Raw genomic sequence first — 22,112 nt, 5'->3', positions numbered from 1 at the left:
ACTTTAATTTTTCCGCGGTGAGAGGTTCGCAATAAAATTCACTTCGCGTTCATAACATTTCTCGACTGCTTTGAAAGCAAATAGCGAAACAGGTATGTTTTAGTACAAAACGAACTTCAGGAGACTGGTGGTTCGTTACGACAGTTCGTTGTATCTAAAATCGAATTTATGAGCTTTTCTCGTTTTATGTGTCTCGTGAATGGTTGATATGTTTTCTGTGAGCTACATTCGGCAAATCTCGACAGCGCACTACCAAGTCGCCATCTATACGAATTTACTGAAAGTATTTGACGAACGTGGTCGCTGCAATATCTAAACCGAACTGCAAACTAATTAATCCGTAAAGGATTAGCTTCTTCATTCGACTTGACAAGCTGAAAGCCGTATTTTGCAGCAGATGAGGCAATTACCTATCCACCGAAAAACTACCAAGTTGTCTCGTGATTCGCTGACGTACGTCAAGAAACATTGTCTGATCGTGTCCTCTTCGTCGTGTCCATTAACCTTGATCTGCGGCGTTTGACGATTCTATCTGGAACTTAATTAGCCAACATTTGCCCGCAGGACCAACACATACCCGCTGTTTTCCTTACCCGGTTATGCCAATATTATACATATTGCCGCGTCCGAATATCCTTCGGAGAAATCGTAGTCGATGTTTACGAGCTTAAGACCATCGTTATCTTGTCGAAAATTGTCTTTTTTTCTGAATGGTAAAAATCTTTCAGTTCATGGTTTTGAACCCATTGATACATTATGATTTTTCATTATTATCATTATCATTATTATTCTTTATTTACGAATTAAATTACATTAGAAAATTACAGATAATAATCTGAATTACAGATAATTCGTATTACATCCGATTTAAAACTTGAACGCGGCTGACAGTATCAGACCGCTATGGCGTGTCTACAATAAAGCATTCGTCTTATATTTGAAGTCTTTCCGATATCTGCGGCAGATCCTAAATAATTAAGTACAGCCACTAGTCCGACTCATCCGAGTACACGGCAAACTTATACGTAGGTATTTCCAATGCGACCGAAAGATTCATGCCAGCAATAAAGTAAGCGGATTGGTAAGAATATCAATTGCCCAATTTGGTTCTAATAGGTTTTCCCTACATCCGAAATGTATTCAAGGCTAAATCCCGATATCCTTCACGATATCATTTAGTCGAATGACTATAAAGTGAAAAATATGACCCGATCAGTTCCAACGATCGCGCAGCACCATCGCATTCAACACTGCCCAAAAGGGTAACAAATTCGACTGAACGATTTTACATACGACGGAATATAGTTTGAGGATAAGGAGCTTTTTTGTAGATTCGTTGATCTTTTTTTATTCCCGTCAGAAGCAACGGAACTTACTTAAATCAACCTGAGATATGCGGATTGAGACCAAATAAATCGTTATTACTCTCCGAATAACAGATACTAAGATGGTGAGACACGTTGGTATACGAAGATATTAATACATCAGTCATTATTCTGGAGACTGAATATTTCATTTGAGATAAAGTACCCCATGAAAAATTACAGTAATTTCCGTTCTTTGGGAACTACCTTGATAGAGGCTAATCCCGAAGTTGATAAATGTATTAGCCATCAAAGGTTATATTTGTTCAGGCGATCGACCAGCAAACCAGTCCGCAATTTGACAAGAGTCTTCTAAGTTTTAAATTGTTAGACAATTATAGAATATCAAAATCATTTTTTAAAAATAAATCTATATTCGACCAACTATAAACAAAAAACAAATCTCACAGTGATTTTCTCCTGGAAATGCCGTAGTACAAATTCCTGATAATGCATCGCGCACGAATCATCGAAGCATCTTCAAATACATAAGTCTCTAATACGCGTAGAAATACGTTTTGAAAGACAATCTGGTTAAACGAAAGAAAAATGTGATACAGACTCGACAGAACCAAACGTTGTTGGGTTGCAGAAATCCATCGTGGATCTATTTGTACGAGTAATTGAATTTGATCGTACTTTCGTTCCAGCTTATGCAGTTAGAATTTCGAATTAGCCAAGGACAGACTTAATTTTGGGAAAATGAGAATGAACTTCATCTTTTGTGTATTTTAGTTCGTCGGTTTGTGTCTCCGCGAATACACGGGGACATTGGTGTTTCTAAAGTCTTTTTCAACAGTAATAAAGAATGTCAAGGGCCCAGTCTTATAGGGTATAATCAAGATTGAAATGTGGAATAAGATGATTAATTTCCCAATAGATTTAAGATATTCCAATCTACAGTTACTGTTCGAACCACAAATATGGTATGGTTTTTCAGCTACCATACACGAACAATTACAGCAAATTATAGATAGTAAACTATTTTTACGACATAGTAAAACTCAGATTATAAAACTATAAAACCTCCAACCCCGGGTGTATGCGGTTAGATTATTCCAAAGGGGCAAGCAGGGCAGGCAACAGTCTGGAGCTCGTAGCGACAAATTACTACGGGCGCTGCGCTCATAACCGGTAACAGACGATCAGCCTGTGTAATCCCTCGACGTCCAGGGACACAAAACAATGATGTGTTCGTATATAGATCAGTAGCGACTGGCGGTAAGTGATAATTGCTATGGAAATTTATGAAGTGTAAATGAGATGGTGAAGACTCGCGGTGGATTTTATATTTGCCGAACGAATGAATCTATATTCAAACCAGGTACGCAAAATACGCTGTCTAAACCCCGACACTGTATACCGCATTCAATAATAATAAACGACGCGAATAGATTCACAGAAACTCAGATGCGACCGCGTTTTTATCAATAAAGATTCAGCTGACGGAATGGGATATACCAACAAAACCGTAGTTATAATGAGCTGCGCTCTGTTTTCAAACTAGAATTATCTGACTCAAAGCCGTCTGGTGTAGTGCGCTAATGCATTGATGATTCCTGTCGAGAAGATGAGGAAAATGTATCGGAATGACTAGTTTTCTCACACACACTGAGACTTTAACTAGACTCGAACATAAAACTAACGAAGAGTCTCCACTACTTTTCAAACGAGGTTGCATTGACCTTTTGGTCATGTTTGTATAGCCTGCGCGTATACGTAAATATTGTATGTGCGTTGTGATTAATTGCAACATCGACCCTTCATTCTTATATAATGAACTATCCTTGGAATTCACTCGTTAACAATACGCACATACCTATATAGATCATAATGTAGCCTTATGTCTCACAGTCGCATAGTGTCTTCTACATATTACAAGTAATTGTAAACGATATGACGACATACGGATAAAAAATGCATATGCAAATAATTGAGTTCAATAATGAAACGACGGATCATACATAACTGTATAGATTGTTATTCACATCGTCCACTGCAAAAAGCTTTTTCGTCTGAAGATTGAAACGGGTGAATATTTTGTGCATTAGTGGTATCATTTTATGTCACATTTATTGATGAATCCATTGATGAACACATCGAAGGAAGAAGCATCGGACCGTATCATATTTCATAACAGGCTGTAGATCGAACCGATCTGAGAAGCGGGACCCAGTTGTTGAGTTGGTGTGAAAGCAGTTCGTTGTAACGACAAATTGCGCGGACGTCTTCGAGGACTACATTATCGCAACCAATGAAGACCTAACGACGCGTTGCCGCGTTGCGTGCGCTGTATCAACAGTAGCGAGAAAGATCGGGACGGAATCGAATAAAATCTGAACTTTTGCACATCACAAACTAAACATTCTGCCACGTCCTTAGTAATTGTCCATATACTATAAATTGTTAGATCAACCGCTACATCTGATGGCATAGCGACGCATTCCCCGCAGTGAAGTCAGGCCGACATCAATATTTGCGTTGAAAGCACCGCCGGTGCCGAATGGTGTTTAGGTATTATCGCTTGGAAATGGATTAAAAGTTTCTCCCGTCCGTCGCGTGAACCAATCGCCGGATTAGTAAATGGTGATACATCTCACCATCTGCTACTTTTAGAGGCTCAATGGTAATGGATTAACATATTCATTTAAAAAAGGAATTTGGTAGAAAAAGGTGAGTTGTGTACAAATGAAAATGGAATATATGTTATGAAATTTTACGTTCTTTACATTTCCGTAATCCCATCAAAAGCTCTTCTTACAAGCAAGACAATGATTGAAACTATTGAATGATTTTCGGGCGTGAAAACGGTAAGTTGGAATAGAAAATGACTGGAAAGTGCTGTAAAGATCTCATGTAATGAAAGCCAAGTATAGTTAACAGTACTTATCCCAAATCAAGGATTAATTGTTCTAATCCTTCCTTTTCAGTTTTGAACGACTAATCTCTACTTTTCACTCGTCGTTTTAGGTTGATACTTTACTCAAACTAATTTTCCTTAAAACCTCCACATTTTGTCTGTCTTTATAATAATCTGTCTAAGGACTCTGTAGGAATGTATACTGCATTTGAATAGTCTTTCGAAAATCCATTGAGACGCATAAATATACCACTGTACTTTCATAAAACGATGCCATTCGCATGAGAATCATAATATTACTCAAAACGCCATTCCGCTTTCCAATATCGGATCAAAGATTTCTTGACTGGTCATCGATAAACATGTTAAAACCAGCCCAACACGGGTGAACGTGTAAGATAGAAATGTCTTACCGGAAGTTTAGTGCCCCTGTACAAGAGATAACCTTTTAATCGCTTTAGATTGAACCCGATTTAACATGCGGCGCATCAACAGATCGGGGGGTTGAGCTGTTGTTCACGCCAAAACCAATCTCATCTAACATCGTTGGCAAATTAACAGATTGTCTATTACATATAACGGTGAGCTTGCGATTCAGGGGTTTATCAGTATACATCATTAGTTTCATCGGTGGTATACGCAGGTAACTTCCGATTTCAATCTACAAATCGCCGTCTGCGCGCGGCCATTAACTATAGACGTGGACTCGGCCGGTATTTCGCAAAGCAAACAATAAGTTGATGGAATGGAATTTGCGGTCTACGGTCACGAAAGTTTTCCTTCTGCAATTTTGTGCTTGTCTCTCTGCATATACATTCACCCACACGAACCAGCACTTCAGTGGTATTTCGAATCGCTATTTTGAAATAATGTGAAATTCATGCTATGAAAAAAGAAACATCTGCGCATCGAATCCATACAGACAATAATGAACCATGATTCTAGATATGTATAAATATGTTCAGGGGGTCATTTATGTCAATGTGCAGGCTTTTGTAGCTGTATCGGTGTTTGTCCGAAAATGAGAAATAATGTTCACTCATGCCTTTCATTTGTATATTAAGCTAAAATCAATCAATTCCGCGAAACGAACACACAAAAGGAAAAATTCATGACGTCTATCAGAAAAACCCCACTATGAAAAAGAACATCGAGTCGTATGCGATTACCGTTTGGGAATATTGACTACGGAGTCAGACGTATATATATATATATGTGTATACATGTGAGGAGCCCACGCACCGGAATCGAATTTGTCTAGAATTGGGTGAATGTTTAAGATGATCTTTCACAGAATGCGTTATGCGTTCAAAGCCGACTGAACGTACACCCACGGAGCGCTCCCACGATTTTTGATGGTTTTTCTACTGTCGATTCGGGCATTCCTGATGATTACAAACTATAGCTAGGTCTAGATGAAAGTAGTCTAAATCTTCTATAAAAAAAAAACGATTAGCTTTTCGCCGGTCGCATACTGTAGCCTAATATTCAGGTCACTTAAAACGAAATGTATTCAATCTTGCAGTTTATTTGACTTGACAGCATCGTGAACCATAATCCACGAGTCATTAGCCGCGATCACACGGAGACGATTTGAACCGGATCAAACCCGAGTCAAATTTGGCCCGTGCCTACACAGAGAGCGACACTAAACCGAATGCTGCGACAAAGCGAGGCTAGTCACACCGGTAACCAGTCCACATTCAAACGCAATGAATTGGCTCAGGCCTGGTCCGACGGTGGATTTCTTAATCATTTTTGGAAAATTTTCCAATCGTTTGGTTTTCACGCGATCGTTGCTTATAGCCATTGTCGATATATAGCCAACCAGCCTATCAGTAATGCATTATATGAAGTTGAAAACAATAACCTAAAACGCTGGGGGGGGGGGGGTGTTTAGATACGTGTGGTCATCGTGATCCGTTTAAACGCGATTACTGTGATATTGCGTATTGTGTTAATAATAATTCATTACAATCGATCCACAATTAAAACTGTATTATCTTGATGAAGAAACTGCCGAATGAATAATGCATAACTGACTTCAATGCCAAGGCATTCTCGCAGTTATTCATGTTGTATCTGTGCTCGGTGAACTGATTACAGTGACGTCAGTAAAATTTTCTGCATGAGATAAAATATTAGATGAAACATTTATGATTATATCGACGAAATTTCGTCGAGCCTTATGGCACATTTCAGATGTCAAATCCTACTGTGTAGGAAGCAGCGATTCCAGAAAATTAGTCGGAATTGATAGTAGGCGTGTCTTCGGACTGATTGACCAGTACCTGTTACGCTGTTGAGTATGGGAAGATATATTTTTGCGCTATTGCGAAATGTAGACCCTTAAAAAGACAATCTCGTGCAATAGCATACCGCGGGTTGAATGGTCGGCTCTCATTAGATACCCTTATGAATAAAGGTGTAATTAGAAGATTCCTTGAATGAAAATGTTTGTATGAACAAAAGCTGTTTTTCAGTTACAGAAATAAGGGAGTGAATTTTAATGAAAAGCTAAAACAGCGTGTCTGCTACAGATTGCATAGAAACATCTTTCACCCTGTTCGTAAACGATGATTGGGAGTTGTGATTGCGATGGAAGGTAATTTATATCGGTAGATGAACGACGATTATATTGTGAAGAATCTTATTTAACGGCGAACACGTTAATGAGGATAGGATATTAATCAAGGTATAGCCTTTCGTCGTAAAAGAAATAATAGTAGAATGAATAGTACAGAATGATGTGTTTAGACAGTACATCGCAAAGTTCATTCAGTACTTCAAAGAAATCTATAGTCGCCTCAGATGGTAAATCTGAGGGCTTTAACGTTATGGCGTCAAATGATCTCCGAAGCTCTAGACCACACGACCGTATAATCCATTTGAAATTGACCCAGCTGCACCGTGTTCAAGACTGTCTAATAGGTGACAATGAGTTATCAAATGGAATGAGATATTTCCAATTCGCACACAAGTCGAACGAAGATAATAGCTTACTCGCTTTAATTTGCTTCCTAGTCAGGGTTTCACTGTCCTCGGGCCTCTATCGTGTTGTAACGAGTCGAGAATGTTAATAATATCTGTCCTCATACATTCTTCCTATCGAAAGTGCTTCTTACATATATAATTTCGATTGAATGCACGATACTTGTGTATACGCAGTACAAGATAATCAATTTGGAAGAATTAGTGATTGGAATCGATGTTTATTTCAAGGCAGGGGAAAACGCTGTGTATGGTTGTAGAATAGCTTTCGTTGTCACCTATAGCTGGTTAGGTTTTCTGTCCGGTAGATCATTTCTAAAAGATCGAAAATAACATAATTAGAATTCCATCTGAATAACCAGTTTACTATAGCTATGTCGACTGCAGACGTGACTGCCATAGTGATTGAGCGCAACAGTCAGTAAGTGTAGTACAATTATGTAATTGCGGTAAGTGGAACTTATCGTTGGTCAGCTTAATTAAAATTCTATCTAGGAAAAGCATCTACTTCCGATTAACTTGTTGCGAGACGCAGCTGCCTCGTAGAACTGGTTCATTCAGGAGTCGGCGTGAGAGGTCTCGCGGTTCCTATGTCTTCAGTACTCAATTCAAACGCAATGCTCGCTTCATCAATTAAAAAGGTTATATATGAAGATTGGACCGTTTCACAGGTTGAAGGAAAATTGCAAGGCCAGGTTCTAGGAAGAAAAGAAAAGATATTTTTCGGATAAAGCGGCCATCTTGAATTTTTGTATTTGTATTACGGCCATCTTGAATTTTTGTATTTGTATTACTTTGTACGATTATTATAATTCAAAATGGAAAAATAAAATTATTATTATTATTATTATCATTATGTCTAAGGCAACTTGTGGGGTCCCTCTATGGTAAGACATCTTTGAAGAAATGATGAAATACATATCAGAAAAAGATGTTTTTTCCAGAAGGATGAGTTAACGATCGTTGCCTTATTAACAAAAATTGCGACTTTAATTGGAAGGCAGGAGTCCGGACCCCTTAGACCACGCACTGATTCTGTTCCTGTGTTTGTTCGTTGAATGATCGTCTCTTTAAAACGGATGAAGGCCAAACGTTGACACAGAAATATCGGTTACACATCCTTCAGCTATAATCGGTCATGCTGAAGTTCTTCAACTGCATGTAGTGGCTGTACATTTTGATCACATATTCAATAAGAACAACCACCATGGAAGCGGGGCGGGTTATAGTTGTAATTAACTCACTACTGTAACAGCTTCAGGGCAAACTACAACTTTTATCCATCGATCCGTTAAGCACTACGCGAGGTTTAACAGGAAAAAACATTCGCGTGTTCACTCATAACAGAAATAATAGCGCAGTTCATAGCAGGTACTGCTTTCTTTTTACTTCACGTATCGGTAAGTTTTAGTAAGAAATATTGACCGACTATTCCAAGCATGGAAAATTGCCTGAATCAAGTAAAAGCATGGTTTTCATACCGACAAATACCTTCAAAAGGAAAACATCGACATTGAAAAGCGAACCGATTAGTTTGATGATAACGGAAGTTAGGATGAGGGAAGTTCGAGGACAAGATGTTGCCGCGGGTATCGAGTTCTTAATTGAACGATTAGAGATGAGCCACCGACCCTTCCGCGACGGCTCAACCATGAAGTATGATTTGCTATTAGCGAATTCCGATATCGTAGCCACCCAAAGTGTTTCTTCCACGTTACTGTATGTCATAATCTATTAATTCATAAGTAGTTCTTATCACCACGGAGGCTGTGGAATTTTGCTGATATCAGAATTTAATGCTAAACCAACAACATTAGGAATCTATCACTTGTTTTCGCGTTCCATTGACTCTTCGTCATAGATATATGTTGGTATTGGAAAATGTGAGACGTAATATGTAGTGACTGAATGAATCATTAGATCGAAATGAAATTACAGCGGGGCCCTTCGATCAACCCACCTAATCAGTTTTACGCCCCTGGGAACCCCCCTGCCGGCCTGGTCATTTAGCCAATTAGGCTATGGGGTTCACGTTGCTAATTGAATAATTCTCGATTTCACTGATAAACGTTGTTCTCAGAAGATTTGGTCGTATGTGACACCTCATGGTCACTTATCTTAGATAATTGATTAATGTTAAATGAATTCTGATCGACGTATTGCAACAACACCCCGCGTGTAAATGATGAATTGGCTTGTCGTTAGTTCCCGGTCTTAAGAATGTTGTTCTAGTAAGATGGGGGCCTACATTACACGCATTTACATCGAAATACTATAATTAAGACCTAACGCCTGTCTCGTGTGTACCGTAAGCTTAAACTCAAGCGACAACAGTGGCCATTCGTCTTCGCCGCCTGAGACATCCGTTGCAAGTGAACACCACATTGAAATTCTCATCTTAGCGATATGTAGGCTGTAGGCTGTAGTCTTAAGGTTCCGTATAGTCTTTCATTCGGCATGTATTCGACATTAAAAATTCCTTTCTACCAATCTTCACTCGAGGGTATTCATAATTGAATGTATACGATTTTATGATGTTCAACCGACGCGGTTCGGAGACTAAAAATGATCATATCATTTCAATATTTTCGAGTAGCATTTACTGCTTCTCAAGGGCAGGATTATTGATATATATATAAAAGATTCAATAAAAGAACATCCCCGACAACGACATATTTCATTTGCGTTGAGAGGCGATGCGCCGATGATTTTTAGATCACGGATAATCCGTCACGATGGGGGATACTTAGCTCGCGTATAATCCTTTGTAATACTTTGCAGAATTCGTAGTCGACAAAAACTTAATAATCAAAACATACCATACTACATATCTTTATGGTGGGTGGAACAGGTATTTTCCTGAAAAGGTGATACCATGATTGCCTCAATTTCAGGTTATTGTGAGGCATTTTACCCCCTAGTCCATGTGAGCAAATCTCATCGTGTCCGGATCTGGCAGATGGCTTAACATTCTTCCCCGGCTTGGCGAACTTCGGTAATAGGAGTTTGTCGACTGCAAACTGAGTGAAACGGAATGTCGGTTAGACGAAACTATAGTCCGGATATAGTCGACCACGGGATTGAGCATGGTCACTGTAGTTCGGACCTAGTTCCAAGATGGCCGACGCTGAGAAATGCGTTACTTTGGGCATTGACCAATGGATTTTCATGTTTTCTTGGGACTTATAAAGAGTAGCAGGGGCTGTTGAATTCATCAGTCTATCTGACATAAACTGTACAGATTCAATTTACATCGAGATCGTTAATCTGTGGTTAAGGAGCGCATGATGGACGTGCTAAACGCTAACTTAACCGAGGACTGCATTAACAACTTGTTATCGGAACTAAATACTCCTTATCGATAAACATCGATTTGAAGTATAAACTACTGACAGATTAATCGTTGACTTGAAGAGGTCGAACCGATGTCGTTTCCCTAGCTAACGGGAAGAACGACTATATGCACTCCCACCGAGAGAAAATAACATAACCGTTGCATCAATTTCCTTACACATCAGGGGCCGGTTTCATCGACATAGAATAACTATATTCTCTAGCATCACTTATCACTTATCCCATGGCAGAATGAACTTATTTTCCTATATATTCTGTACTCGAGACTGGAAGTGGCATGCTGGAGCTCACATCGGTAACTCGCGGAAATCCCAGCCGTAATCTCTGTCATTTCTTTTTCATTTCAACCGTTGGACAACACGTAAACGAATTAGTTTCTAAGAAATCAACCAGATTTTCGAAGGTAAAAATTCCCATTCTTTTCATAATCTAGTAAGTGTGACCGCAATTTTATCGTTTGTCAAAACTTGACCGCTTGTCAACTCTGTTCTAAAGAATATCCATTTCGCGCAGACGGCTAATGCAGAAATCAAACTTTTAATTAAAGGTTTCAGCGACGTGGCGTTAATTCATTGAAAAAGTTCAAAGCCCGTTATTAATGTGCCCTGCTGTGCATTGCACCACACGGGGCTTTTAATCGCTTCACCCCAGAACCACGCATTCGAACTAACAAAATAATTTCTCTCTTTCTTTCTCTACTCTGTTCAGTTCAGCAAATCATATTCGTGAAAATACAAAAAGCCTCGCTATAACAGAATACCGAATTTGATTAGTTTTGTCACTTGCGTAAACAGAACTTTTGAGAAAATCTAAAATTCCATTAACTTAACGTAACGTGAGATGCTGAGTCCGCCTGATTGTTGGTTACTGGACTATTCGAATATTTACCGGAATTTTCCAGCCAGATATTGGCTCATTATTAACACAGCTTACAAATTATTGATCGAAAGTCTCGATTTTCAAAATCTGTTACACATATATGTACATAACCGGCGTCATTCGCAACTGTGTATATCTATCGTTAACGATTCTTTGCTGACAGATTGTTCATCTGTAAGAGCGTGATAGATATGTACTTGAATCTCCCGTCATTTCCTCCAAGGATATTCAGAGGTACTAAATCGATCCCCCGTACCAAGAGATTTGAAGGTAAAAGCGGTGGGCGGTGCCATTTCCACGTTTTCCTCGCACGACTTGTTGTTTGGCCTTCTCCGAAAAGAAGCCGGACAATAATAACTATATCAACAACGATTAATTATGAAAGCTCTCTCCGTTGGACAGTTTTTAATTGCGTGGTACGATCCATGTTCAAATCCTGAAATTTTCGAATAGTTATCGTGGATTTATTGCTCAAATTAGTTACTTTCTGATTAGATTTTAAATGAGAGTATCTCATTTTCAGCAAACACGATAATTCCAACAAGACCAGCAGACCGCGGGTTGACATCTTCGGATTTGCGTTTAACGCGTGGTATACATACAATTTCATTTCAATTTCATTGGCAGTATAATGCTCCGTATATTATAACTGTTCAAAGATTAATGGCTCGGGTGTGAAATCAGCTACAGCAGTACGTCCCTGGTGATCAATTGTATTTACCTGAAATCTAATTCGAAACCGCAAAGCACCAATTTCAAGCCCAGTTGCTCGTATTATTTCTAATAAATAACAAAGCGGTAACAAAATTGGCCTATGCTAAATACGAGGATAGCTGGATATACAACCCTTGCTTAGGTGTTTATAATTTCAACGCCGTTTTATTCTTTATGAGGCCTACAAAAGATTTGGTCACGCTTTGCACCAGATATACAAACATACAAATAGAAGTATACGACGCTCGAAATACGTAATTTTTTGTGGCCAACGAGTGAAAAAAGAACACGCCAATGGTGACCCTCGTGAAGAACGCAGTCAAGCAAATAGTTTAGTCGTTTATCTTTTCACCCCCGGAAAGTTGTTGAGCTGCGAAAAAATATTTACGTATTTATTCAAGAATATCAGTAAAGCCCGCGATCTACTGACAGGGATATCCTTCCACTCTGCGCGTTTTCTAGCGGCCGTAGCGTGAAATGAATCGCTCGTAAAAGTCATTCCGGCGAACTCGAAAATTCGTGCGGGAACATTTTACGACTCTCGGTTGTTCGTGTTAGACCTTGCCAATGACGAAAACTAGGTAAGCACGAAATTATTTGTTCACCTCTTTATGAAAATATTGGTTTGCAGGAATGTCCTTAGCCACCCCGTGTTTTATCTGATGTTCAAGGGAACACATATACAGGCTGATTTCGGGGATGAATGTCTCTAGTCACACGTATGCATGGTTGTCAGGTAATAATAAATGATAGTTTTGCCGCTGTTACTTTCTTTAATCCAACTCGAAAATATCGCATGGAAATATATCGCTTATAGTAGGGGTTGTTCTATGAGGTGGATGATTCGGATCACATAAAAAACCAAATACCGAGTAATACTTTGAAGGGGATGACGTTTCGCGGTTTAAACCATCGAATGACTTTTCTCATATCGGGCAACCGGAAGATGAACGGTGAGAGTAAAATATTCATTTAGTCCGCAATGGACCATCCACAGGACTCGATCGTGAACCTATGAGATAAGATCGTATGGCCTAGTACCAGGGATGATATCTCCCTGTGGATGGTAGCGTAGGTTGTCCGCGTTATTTATTATCCGCGAATGCGGGCATAAATTGGACAACAAATAAAAGCTAAGCACATGAATTAACTGGCAATCAGAAGTCGAAAGATATTATTTACGATGATGGTCATATCCGGTCTGCATGTAATAATCACCTGCTGTAGATCATTTCTGTCACGACCAGCGACTTACGTCTATTCTTCATAGGCAAAATTGATGGCCGATCTTTGTTGACCAATAACAAAATTACGTGTGCAAAGTGTGAGTGACCTAATCTTTTTTTTTAATTTGTTGATTATTCACGCAGTATTTATATCCTATCGAAATGATGGATTAAATCTTCGAGTTTTGATGGATGATACGCTAAAAGGCATATTATATCCACGCTATGAATCTTCCAACAGTTCACAAACAGCAGTATATTCACGTTTCATCGCGAAGGATTTGCTCGAAAACGGGGAAGCATTCTTTATCAATGTTGGTAGATTTCGGAGAATTAAACAACGCCGTAGTTTGTTACGTGTCAGGTAACTGTATGAGGTGAATCTATGAATTAAGATTCGACTTCTTAGTTGTTTCTTTGTGATGGCGGAGCGGTCTTCGTGGTTCATGCAGCGTCGTTTAATCAAATTGCGTTTAATCAATTTCAGTATACGAATTGATGCTGCCCGGTAGCTTCACTTATCCAGGGATATTAAAGCTGGTCCCTGGCTCATAAAAATCTTCGAATCATTACAGCCACTGAATAAATGGTGTACACGTGTATAAGAAATAGAATTATACACTGGCCAGAGGTCTTATACCTTCATCAAATATTCACCCGTTTGTACAGGGAAAACAAATTTCCGAAACATTGCGTGTTCGCGTCTTATCCCCAGAAACGCGGCGTTAATCTAGAAATTTCTATTCCTCGCAAGCACCTTACTACATAAATAAAGCTTTATCATATTTCTCGATAGCGAGCAGGTATGTATCTCCCCGATAGACTGTCGGGTGTGATTTTTCAAATTTGATCGACGACATATGGCTGTTGACGACCGGAATCAAATATCACATCGACAAACGAGCAAGCAGGCCCAACGGGACGTCAGGTTTAGAGAGTCAACGTGTCTCTCACTCCGTCAACTTGTAACTTACATCGACACCCGAGGCACATGTAATTTCACACGGCAACACGGATCTTTTTCTAATAAATGCCAATCATCGTCAAAGATCAGTCGTTTATTCGGTGTCAAATCGTGTCAACGTTGAGTGCTGACTTGACTTAAATCTCCAGTCCCGGCGTCACACCCAAACAGGAGATTGTATAACTTTCTTCGTCTATTCTTTTTTAATTAGACTAAAATGTCTGAAGATCTGATTGAGCAAAGCTAACCCCTTAACCTATAGTGACGTATTCGCAATTCAAAATTTTCAAGTAATAAGCGTTTAAATCCAAAATACAAAATCAGACATATCTTAACGTGTAGAGTCACAATATGTGTCCAGCTTCATTATCAAGGTTCTACGGACGAAAAGTCTGATTTCTGTCAATTTTAGATTAATACTCCATCCATTACTTATAAATTGGAGAGCTGCGGGCGCTTGTGTGCATTTTTCTGCTGGCACAATACATTCGTTTTATGTCGATATGATTCCAGACAAGATATGAACTCTATTTTTAAAGAAGCTGTTGTACGGAGTCGACGCCGCGAAGGTCTATTGTATTTTACTCGGGTGTCTTCGGATGCTTTGTAAGCTTGGAATACGAGACCGTCGCTCGTTCTAATGATTTTTAAGTATCAGACAAATGCCTTTCTTGGTATTCGCGCGCATTGATCGAGACAGCCACTATTTCAAGTGTCAGCTAAATACTATCTCATTAGTAGCGAACGATGCAAACAACGATAGGAAATATTTAACGTTTTTAATCCGTCGCTCTTCGAAAGGTAACATGGCGGCATAGAACCGAGTTGACGGCGTGCATGTTGTAGCAACTGGAGGCTTTACATTTAACGGTTAACACTTATTATCATTAAATACTTCATTTCACTTTAATTGTTTTTACATTATATATCCATACAATGGAATTTAAATATACATGTACATTGATTGTGCTGTTAATTTGACAATAATGGAAATATAGAATGCAAGAACAAGCCAGCGAGGATCGTACAAAGAAAGCTGCGAGTAAAAAAAATGAAAATTAAAACACAAACAACGAGAAATAATGAAAAATATCATGACAAAATGTGTAAACATCATGAATGCATTATCTATCTATAAGCGAGGAGTAATATATACGATGGTCTTTAGACACAAAAGAGAAATAATTTGTTGCAGTACCTTGAGTAAAAAGATATAAATGATGAATGACATGGACTGTTCGATAAATCAATAGACAGCTATAAGTAACTTTCGGATGTTTTATATCAATATTGGTATTGAACGTACAGATTTAAGATGAAAGGGATATGCATTCATAGGACCTTGGATTCTTAGACTGTACTTTTTTAGATAAAGGCTGTATCGTACTGGAATTATGTTTGAACTAAGACTATCACGGGTTCTGTAAGTTGATTTAGGGTTGCTTGAGAAAAATTCTGTGAAGATTTGGGGGAGTATCTTCATTGTTATAACAGTACGTGAAATTAGAAACGTTAGATTTATAAATATCTTTCATTTCAAGACTTTCACACGATTTAAAAGCTGCATAACACGTAAGTGCGCACTGGGGCTATGCAGATATAGGGTTTCGCATACCACGACAGAACCTCGCGACGACATCGGATTCGAATCCCTTGCGAGGGAGGATGTGTTGGGTTCGAAATTATCTACTGTTTCATCAATATGATCAAATTCGGAACATCGTATTCCTTCGTCGTTTCTCTATCGCCGACGTCTGTCAGCGTAGAATACTGAGACAAGATTTTTGAACAACTGTGGGGTTCTTATCATTGAAACTATTTCAAAAACGGTGAAGAAAAAACATCAAAGTTTTTTCACTCCAATGATACGGTGCCACTTAAAAGCGTTGCAATTTTTCCACAAGCTCCCGCTGATAAAACTTTTTTTCCGGATTTCGAAATCAAATTTTCCATTTTATGAAGTTAACTGCAACGGATTCTTTGTCGCTCGTGTCGGTTTTACTCATTAGATTTAGCAAAGCTTGCGACTGATGTGGGAACGGCTGAAGTTCACCGACGAAGACACAACGACACAAAATAGAATCTTGTAAGATTTAGAAGTTTGATTTGAGAGTTGTTGGTGGTTCATTCATTCATATCATATATATTCTGTAAGGATTGGTATGTCATGTTTAGATTAAACTTTCTTTAACGTTAGTGACTTCGTTCATTACCGTTGGCTAGTAAGCGCCTAGAATCGTCAGGACTAGTTCGATAATTGGTGAGGAAAATCAAGCCGTATACGAAAAGTTGGATCAGTCATTGATGACTCTTGACGATCCAGTCTCTTCATTTTGATCAGAATTACAAGTCTCTCGTGTCTTTGTGTCTTCAATCAATGTCATTTATACACACACAGGCGAATCAGCTTCGAGATTTTCCTCGTTACTTCGTTTCTTAGAAAGATTGAAATTTCCTCGGCGGTTTCCTAATGCGCATGCGTTTCCGGCGTCGTCGCGCGTAAACCTATACCGACCGAGATCAATTACAGCACGCATCGGTCGACTGAACGTTTCTGGAGCGCTCCTATACTCGCGCGCGGTGAACGGTGAACTCATCGTTCTAGTCTGAATACGCGAAAAATACCCAGCACCGGGAAAACCTGTGCTATCGGCGGCGCGCGCGCTGATGCAGAAAAAACGACGAATAAAACGAATTTCGCTCGAGAGAATGACTGTTGCCCGGCATGTGATCTATCATCGTGCAAGCATTATTTTTGACAATCATCATCATATCACACTTTCTACATGTCTCAATGGCCGTGTACCTGTTCCTCGATAATGCAAAGTCAATGACCGCAGCGCATAAGTTGTCCTAGGGTCCCAGATCACCGATCATCCTGGATTGAAAGATGTGGAATATGGTATGTTTCAATCATGGAAAACATTTCAGAAAGAGACTGGCATATTATATATTCTTACTTTTCCGAGTCATAAAACAATTTGTCCGTTTTATGTCCAAATCAAGAGTTTTAATTCTTATTCGGTTTAACACGTTTTACGCGGTTCTATTTCAAGCTAGGTCTAGTCAGCGATCTCAGCGAGCGTATACGCCATATGGTTAATCGACTGTTTGCATTTTCAGTTAAGATTGTGGCCCGGCACAAATTCCCAAGCGCTCGTCAGTCACATCAATTCAAACCGCGCTTTTAGATCCACAGGTATAACTAATCATTAAATTTGTACGAAGTGATAAAAAGCCACGATGCCGCGCGGTATACGCGGTTAAGAAGAGTGATGAGAAATTGGAATCGCGCTTGAATTGAGGAGAAATTAGTTGCCTATTTTACCTGGGAGCTGAATAAATTTGCAAGCGCCGCGAGATCAGAGGAGGACAGCGTGGAAATCTCAATTTTGCGCAGCTTTTCATCGTGGTTGAGTGTGTTTCGACGCGGTTTAACTAATCACTGTCGTTGCGAGCTGAATTTGTTTACGATGAAATACTCTATTAAATGATGACGGAGTCGAGGTAAAATCTTAATTTGTTTTTGGCCGCGGGTAAACGATCCGCAGCGCGTTTCTTCGACGCCGAACAACGAAACCGAGTTTCGCCGGCTGTCGGGGAGATGCTATTAGCCCCTGCATTCCTGCTTTTGAAAGCTTCGTAGAAATCATACATATTCAAAAGCTGAAATCTACGCAATCCTTTAGACCATATCTGCCTACACTTCCCGGCGCTTACGTTAGCGGCAAACTTTTTCATCGATTTTTTAAAGAAAAACATTCACATGGAAGCGTCTTAGGATCGGGAAAATGATGTTACCGTTCACGTCGGTAAATTGTACATCGACGAATATATATTATATAACAACCCACGCGTGTATCAGTCTATGAAAGTTATCATTTTGTCAATACTTTCCATAACTGTATATATTCGTAACACGACGCTTAAACGTGTTATCTGGCGATTTGATTATCGCTTCCTATCATCGGAATATTCGTTTCGAAATTAGTTTACCGGCCATTCGTCAATATGTTTTTAACAAGAAACTGGTATACATTCACTACAGCATCGCGGGCGCTTATTTGATGCTTAGTTGACCCTGACCCGTATGACGATGACCGCTACAGACATGAAAATACTGAATTTCAAAAATATCTAAAAAATAACATTTCGGTCCCCAATGTCATCAGATGACAAAGTGCCCTGTCAATGTACAGTTTAATCTCGCTAATTATATGCATAACAGAGTAAAATTACGACGTCAATTAACTAAAAGGCCTTCCACGCGAGAAGCACATAATTGAATACAAATCAAATGTACATAAAAGCTGTTTAGATAATGCTAGTCGAACCCGGAAAGCTTAGCATCATCTTTCAGTATAACTCGGTCATATCTTATTTAGGCATTCATGTCACCCTCGATTCGCCGAAAGCGGAATTCGCGCCAGTGTCTTTTCGTCACACGTCGACCTATCGCGCAAGTTAATAATCGTTCGGTTGTTTCTCTCGGTTCGTGTCGTGTCTGATGTCATACCCGTCACGCAGAGGATGGATGGCTCAGCGAAATAGCAACAATGGCGACACAGGGGATTGGCTATAGAAAATTAAATGCAAATACATTCACGCTTTAATGCGGGAATCGTCCTTATAATATGTACATAAATTCCACGTGATTGCCATATTTACACCTGAAGGCATCTGCACCTTTGAAAGCACTAAATTATTCGTAAGACGAATAAATATTTATTCTAAAAAAATATCTCGACACGACTTCTTAAGAATTGATATTATTCAACTGCCTGAGAGTCCAGTCTTATTTCGTACCACGCGAAACCTTCTTTAAAGAATCGAGCAGGACGTCGTGCAATGCGCTCGCGGTCAGTTTCTAGCTAACCCGCACTGATATGTTCTACTAAATATTTCTGGTATACAACACGCATGTTAGATTTACCGGTACATCGGATTTATTTTGTCGCAGTAACGAACGACATGACAAAAAACGACTGTCAAAAAATGTTTCGCGGGGGCGGATCTAGGAAAATTGGCATTCTTTGGATAAAGCAGCTACCCTGTAGTCCAAGCAGAGTCCTATTCTAGGTGTTAGAGATATTATGAAGGAATATATCCGAAGCAATGCAATTTTCGAGAGAGTGTCAAATTTGCAGATTTTAACGATCTGTCTTGGTATCTAATGGGCAAAATGGAAGGCAGGGATCTAGACCCCCAGAAATATACCCATTAGAGCCACCCCGTATTGGATACTTACATAATCTTTTATCGATTGAACAGCCGCAATATTTTGGCCATTGTCATGTGGAATTAAGCAAATTCGTTAATTCCCAATTATCCTCTTTAGTCAGAGATAAATGATCATAAATTAGGAACAAACAAAATACAATTGGTACGATGAAAGTATACGCGTTCTGAACGTAAGAAATGGTCACTGGACGCATTTCTGTGAATGGACGAAATTTTTAAAACTGCCTCAATGCGAATATCTGCGATCTCATCCAGCATTTTGGGTTTGTGAATCGATATGGCTAACGAGCGCACTATAACAGCGATATCGAGAGCGAATCAAACAAAATTATTCCGGCAACCGTCGCAGTTTGGCCCAACGCTTATTATCACAATCTCATCTATTGACCGCACCTTCATATTTCGCGCTTTCTCTCCGAATATTACAATCGCCTCTGGGTCTGGCAATTGATCCGAGTTGAACAAAAATGACCACATCCATCAAACCATTTTGGCATCTGGGTTTTTTTTCGGCCAACGACCGTCATCTATGCACGCTCCGCAATCATAGTTACACTGTATAATACAACGTCATTGATTCGTACTTTTTTTCCCATTTTCAGATTCACTTAGGCACCGCTTTACTACGCTAGCGAGAAAAAAAAGCGCACACTGGTGGATGAAAATATTCCGAAACAACTACGGTGAATGATGTCATTGACACTTTTTCGAAGGACACCGTGCAATTAGACTATGTCAGTTTCTCTCAGTTACACGCAACATGGGGATCCGGGACGTGAATGAAAATTGCTCGAAATATGATGAACGTTTCGAAGATGGAAAAATCGCAGTGATCGTGTCTATATCGACTGTATTAGCTTTCATAAATGTTGCCGTACTGTTCGGGAACTTGCTAGTGATATTAGCTGTCATGAAAAGATATACGTCGCGATCTGTGACCAATAATCTAATTTTGTCACTCGGCGTCGCGGACTTTAGCCTGGGTGTGTTTGTGCTACCGTTCTCAAATGCTAATGAAGTTATGGGTTATTGGGTTTTCCAGCCGTTCTGGTGCGAGATTTGGCTAGTTATTGACGTGTGGCTTTGTACGTCGTCCATTTTGAATTTATGCGCCATCAGTTTCGATAGATACCTGGCCATTTCGCAGCCGATGAAATACAAGACGCATTTCAGCACGGCGAAAAAAGGATGGATTTTAATCGCCAGCGTGTGGATCGTTTCGTTCATGATAAGTTTTCCGCCCTTAATCGGGTGGCAAGAAGACGATAGCACCGGTACAAGTGCTTCGTCGAAAAATACTACCGAAAACGCCCAATTTTCGTTGAACCTTAACGAAACGGTTGATGATTGTATACAAACTATACATTTCTGTGAATTGAACGACCACAGGGGTTACGTGATTTATTCCGCTATCGGCTCGTTTTTCGTACCGACGGCCGTTATGGTGGGGTTTTATATAAAGATATATTTCATAGCGAAACGTGTTCGCAACTCGATCGGTCGCGGGAAACTGTTGACGGGCGACGGTGCCATGGGAATTCACCAGGGTGGCAGTACGATCAATGCACGTACAGGCAAATACGAGGCAAACAAATTAGCTGCAACAAATATAGGAAATAATACAGACAAATTGACAAACAATGATACTTTGCTTATCGAAGACCGATTATCGACGGCGCGAAGTTCTGTTGTCAGCAGCCGAGACAAATCGGACTGGGAGCCGTTCATCGCTAGTAACGTTACCGTCGAGAATAACGGAAAAAATAGGCTATGTCTGATTCAAATTCCCGCGACAGTCAAGAAAAAGGGCAGCAACGCCTCTCTCAGCGTACCTGTACCCAACGCGGGCGTCAAAGAAAACCGTCACAATTTCAAGCGAAGTAATAGTGAATATAAAAAAGCTTGGCACCACGACAGTAACATGAAAGCAGCCAAAACTTTAGCTATAGTAGTCGGTTGCTTCATTTGTTGTTGGTTGCCATTTTTCACCATTTATTTCATAAGCGCATTCTACAATCTGTCGCATTACGTGATTTTCAGTATATTTTTCTGGCTGGGCTACTGTAACAGTCTACTAAACCCGATTATATATGCCCTTTTCTCGAAGGACTTTCGCTACGCTTTCAGGAAATTACTACGTTGCGGCCACAGGAAGAAAGATGATCAACGAAAACCAGCCGGATTCCGATATAACGTTTACCAAAGCAAGGTCGTTTCGCACAACACTGACAGCGCAGAATCCTGATCTAGTGACGTCACGATCTACAGAAGACGCGCGCAGGTGTCGGGGGAAACTTCTACTTTTATAGCACACATTTCATCTAATAAAATCGCATTATTTTACACTTAAGCTCAGTACAGATTTCATCAGATGTAATGTGATTTTGTGTGGAGAGAAGATGGCCAATAATGCAGGTCGATTTGTCTGTTGAATAGCGCTTGTACAAGGAATGCCACTATCGAGTTGCGTGAAAGCAGGCCTTAGGGCGTTTGTTAAGCTACGGAGTTGTCCGGCAGAT

General features: G+C 39.7%; 1 protein-coding gene across 1 annotated transcript; it reads left to right on the top strand.

The window, feature by feature from the left end:
• The first annotated feature begins 20,353 nt into the window (after positions 1–20,353).
• On the top strand, positions 20,354–21,838 carry LOC141898294 (putative G-protein coupled receptor No9). The gene has a single exon (XM_074784136.1). It carries the CDS (start codon positions 20,354–20,356, stop codon positions 21,836–21,838), a length of 1,485 nt encoding a protein of 494 aa, XP_074640237.1.
• The last annotated feature ends 274 nt before the right edge of the window (positions 21,839–22,112 follow it).

This window comes from Tubulanus polymorphus, chromosome 2 (assembly GCF_964204645.1).
Source record: "Tubulanus polymorphus chromosome 2, tnTubPoly1.2, whole genome shotgun sequence".
NCBI lineage: Eukaryota > Metazoa > Nemertea > Palaeonemertea > Tubulaniformes > Tubulanidae > Tubulanus > Tubulanus polymorphus.
This window is presented reverse-complemented; position numbering and strand designations above follow the sequence as displayed.

Bases quoted from the DNA above. Each gene is read 5' to 3' on its own strand.
- LOC141898294 (XM_074784136.1), top strand. From the start codon at position 20,354: ATGGGGATCCGGGACGTGAATGAAAATTGCTCGAAATATGATGAACGT.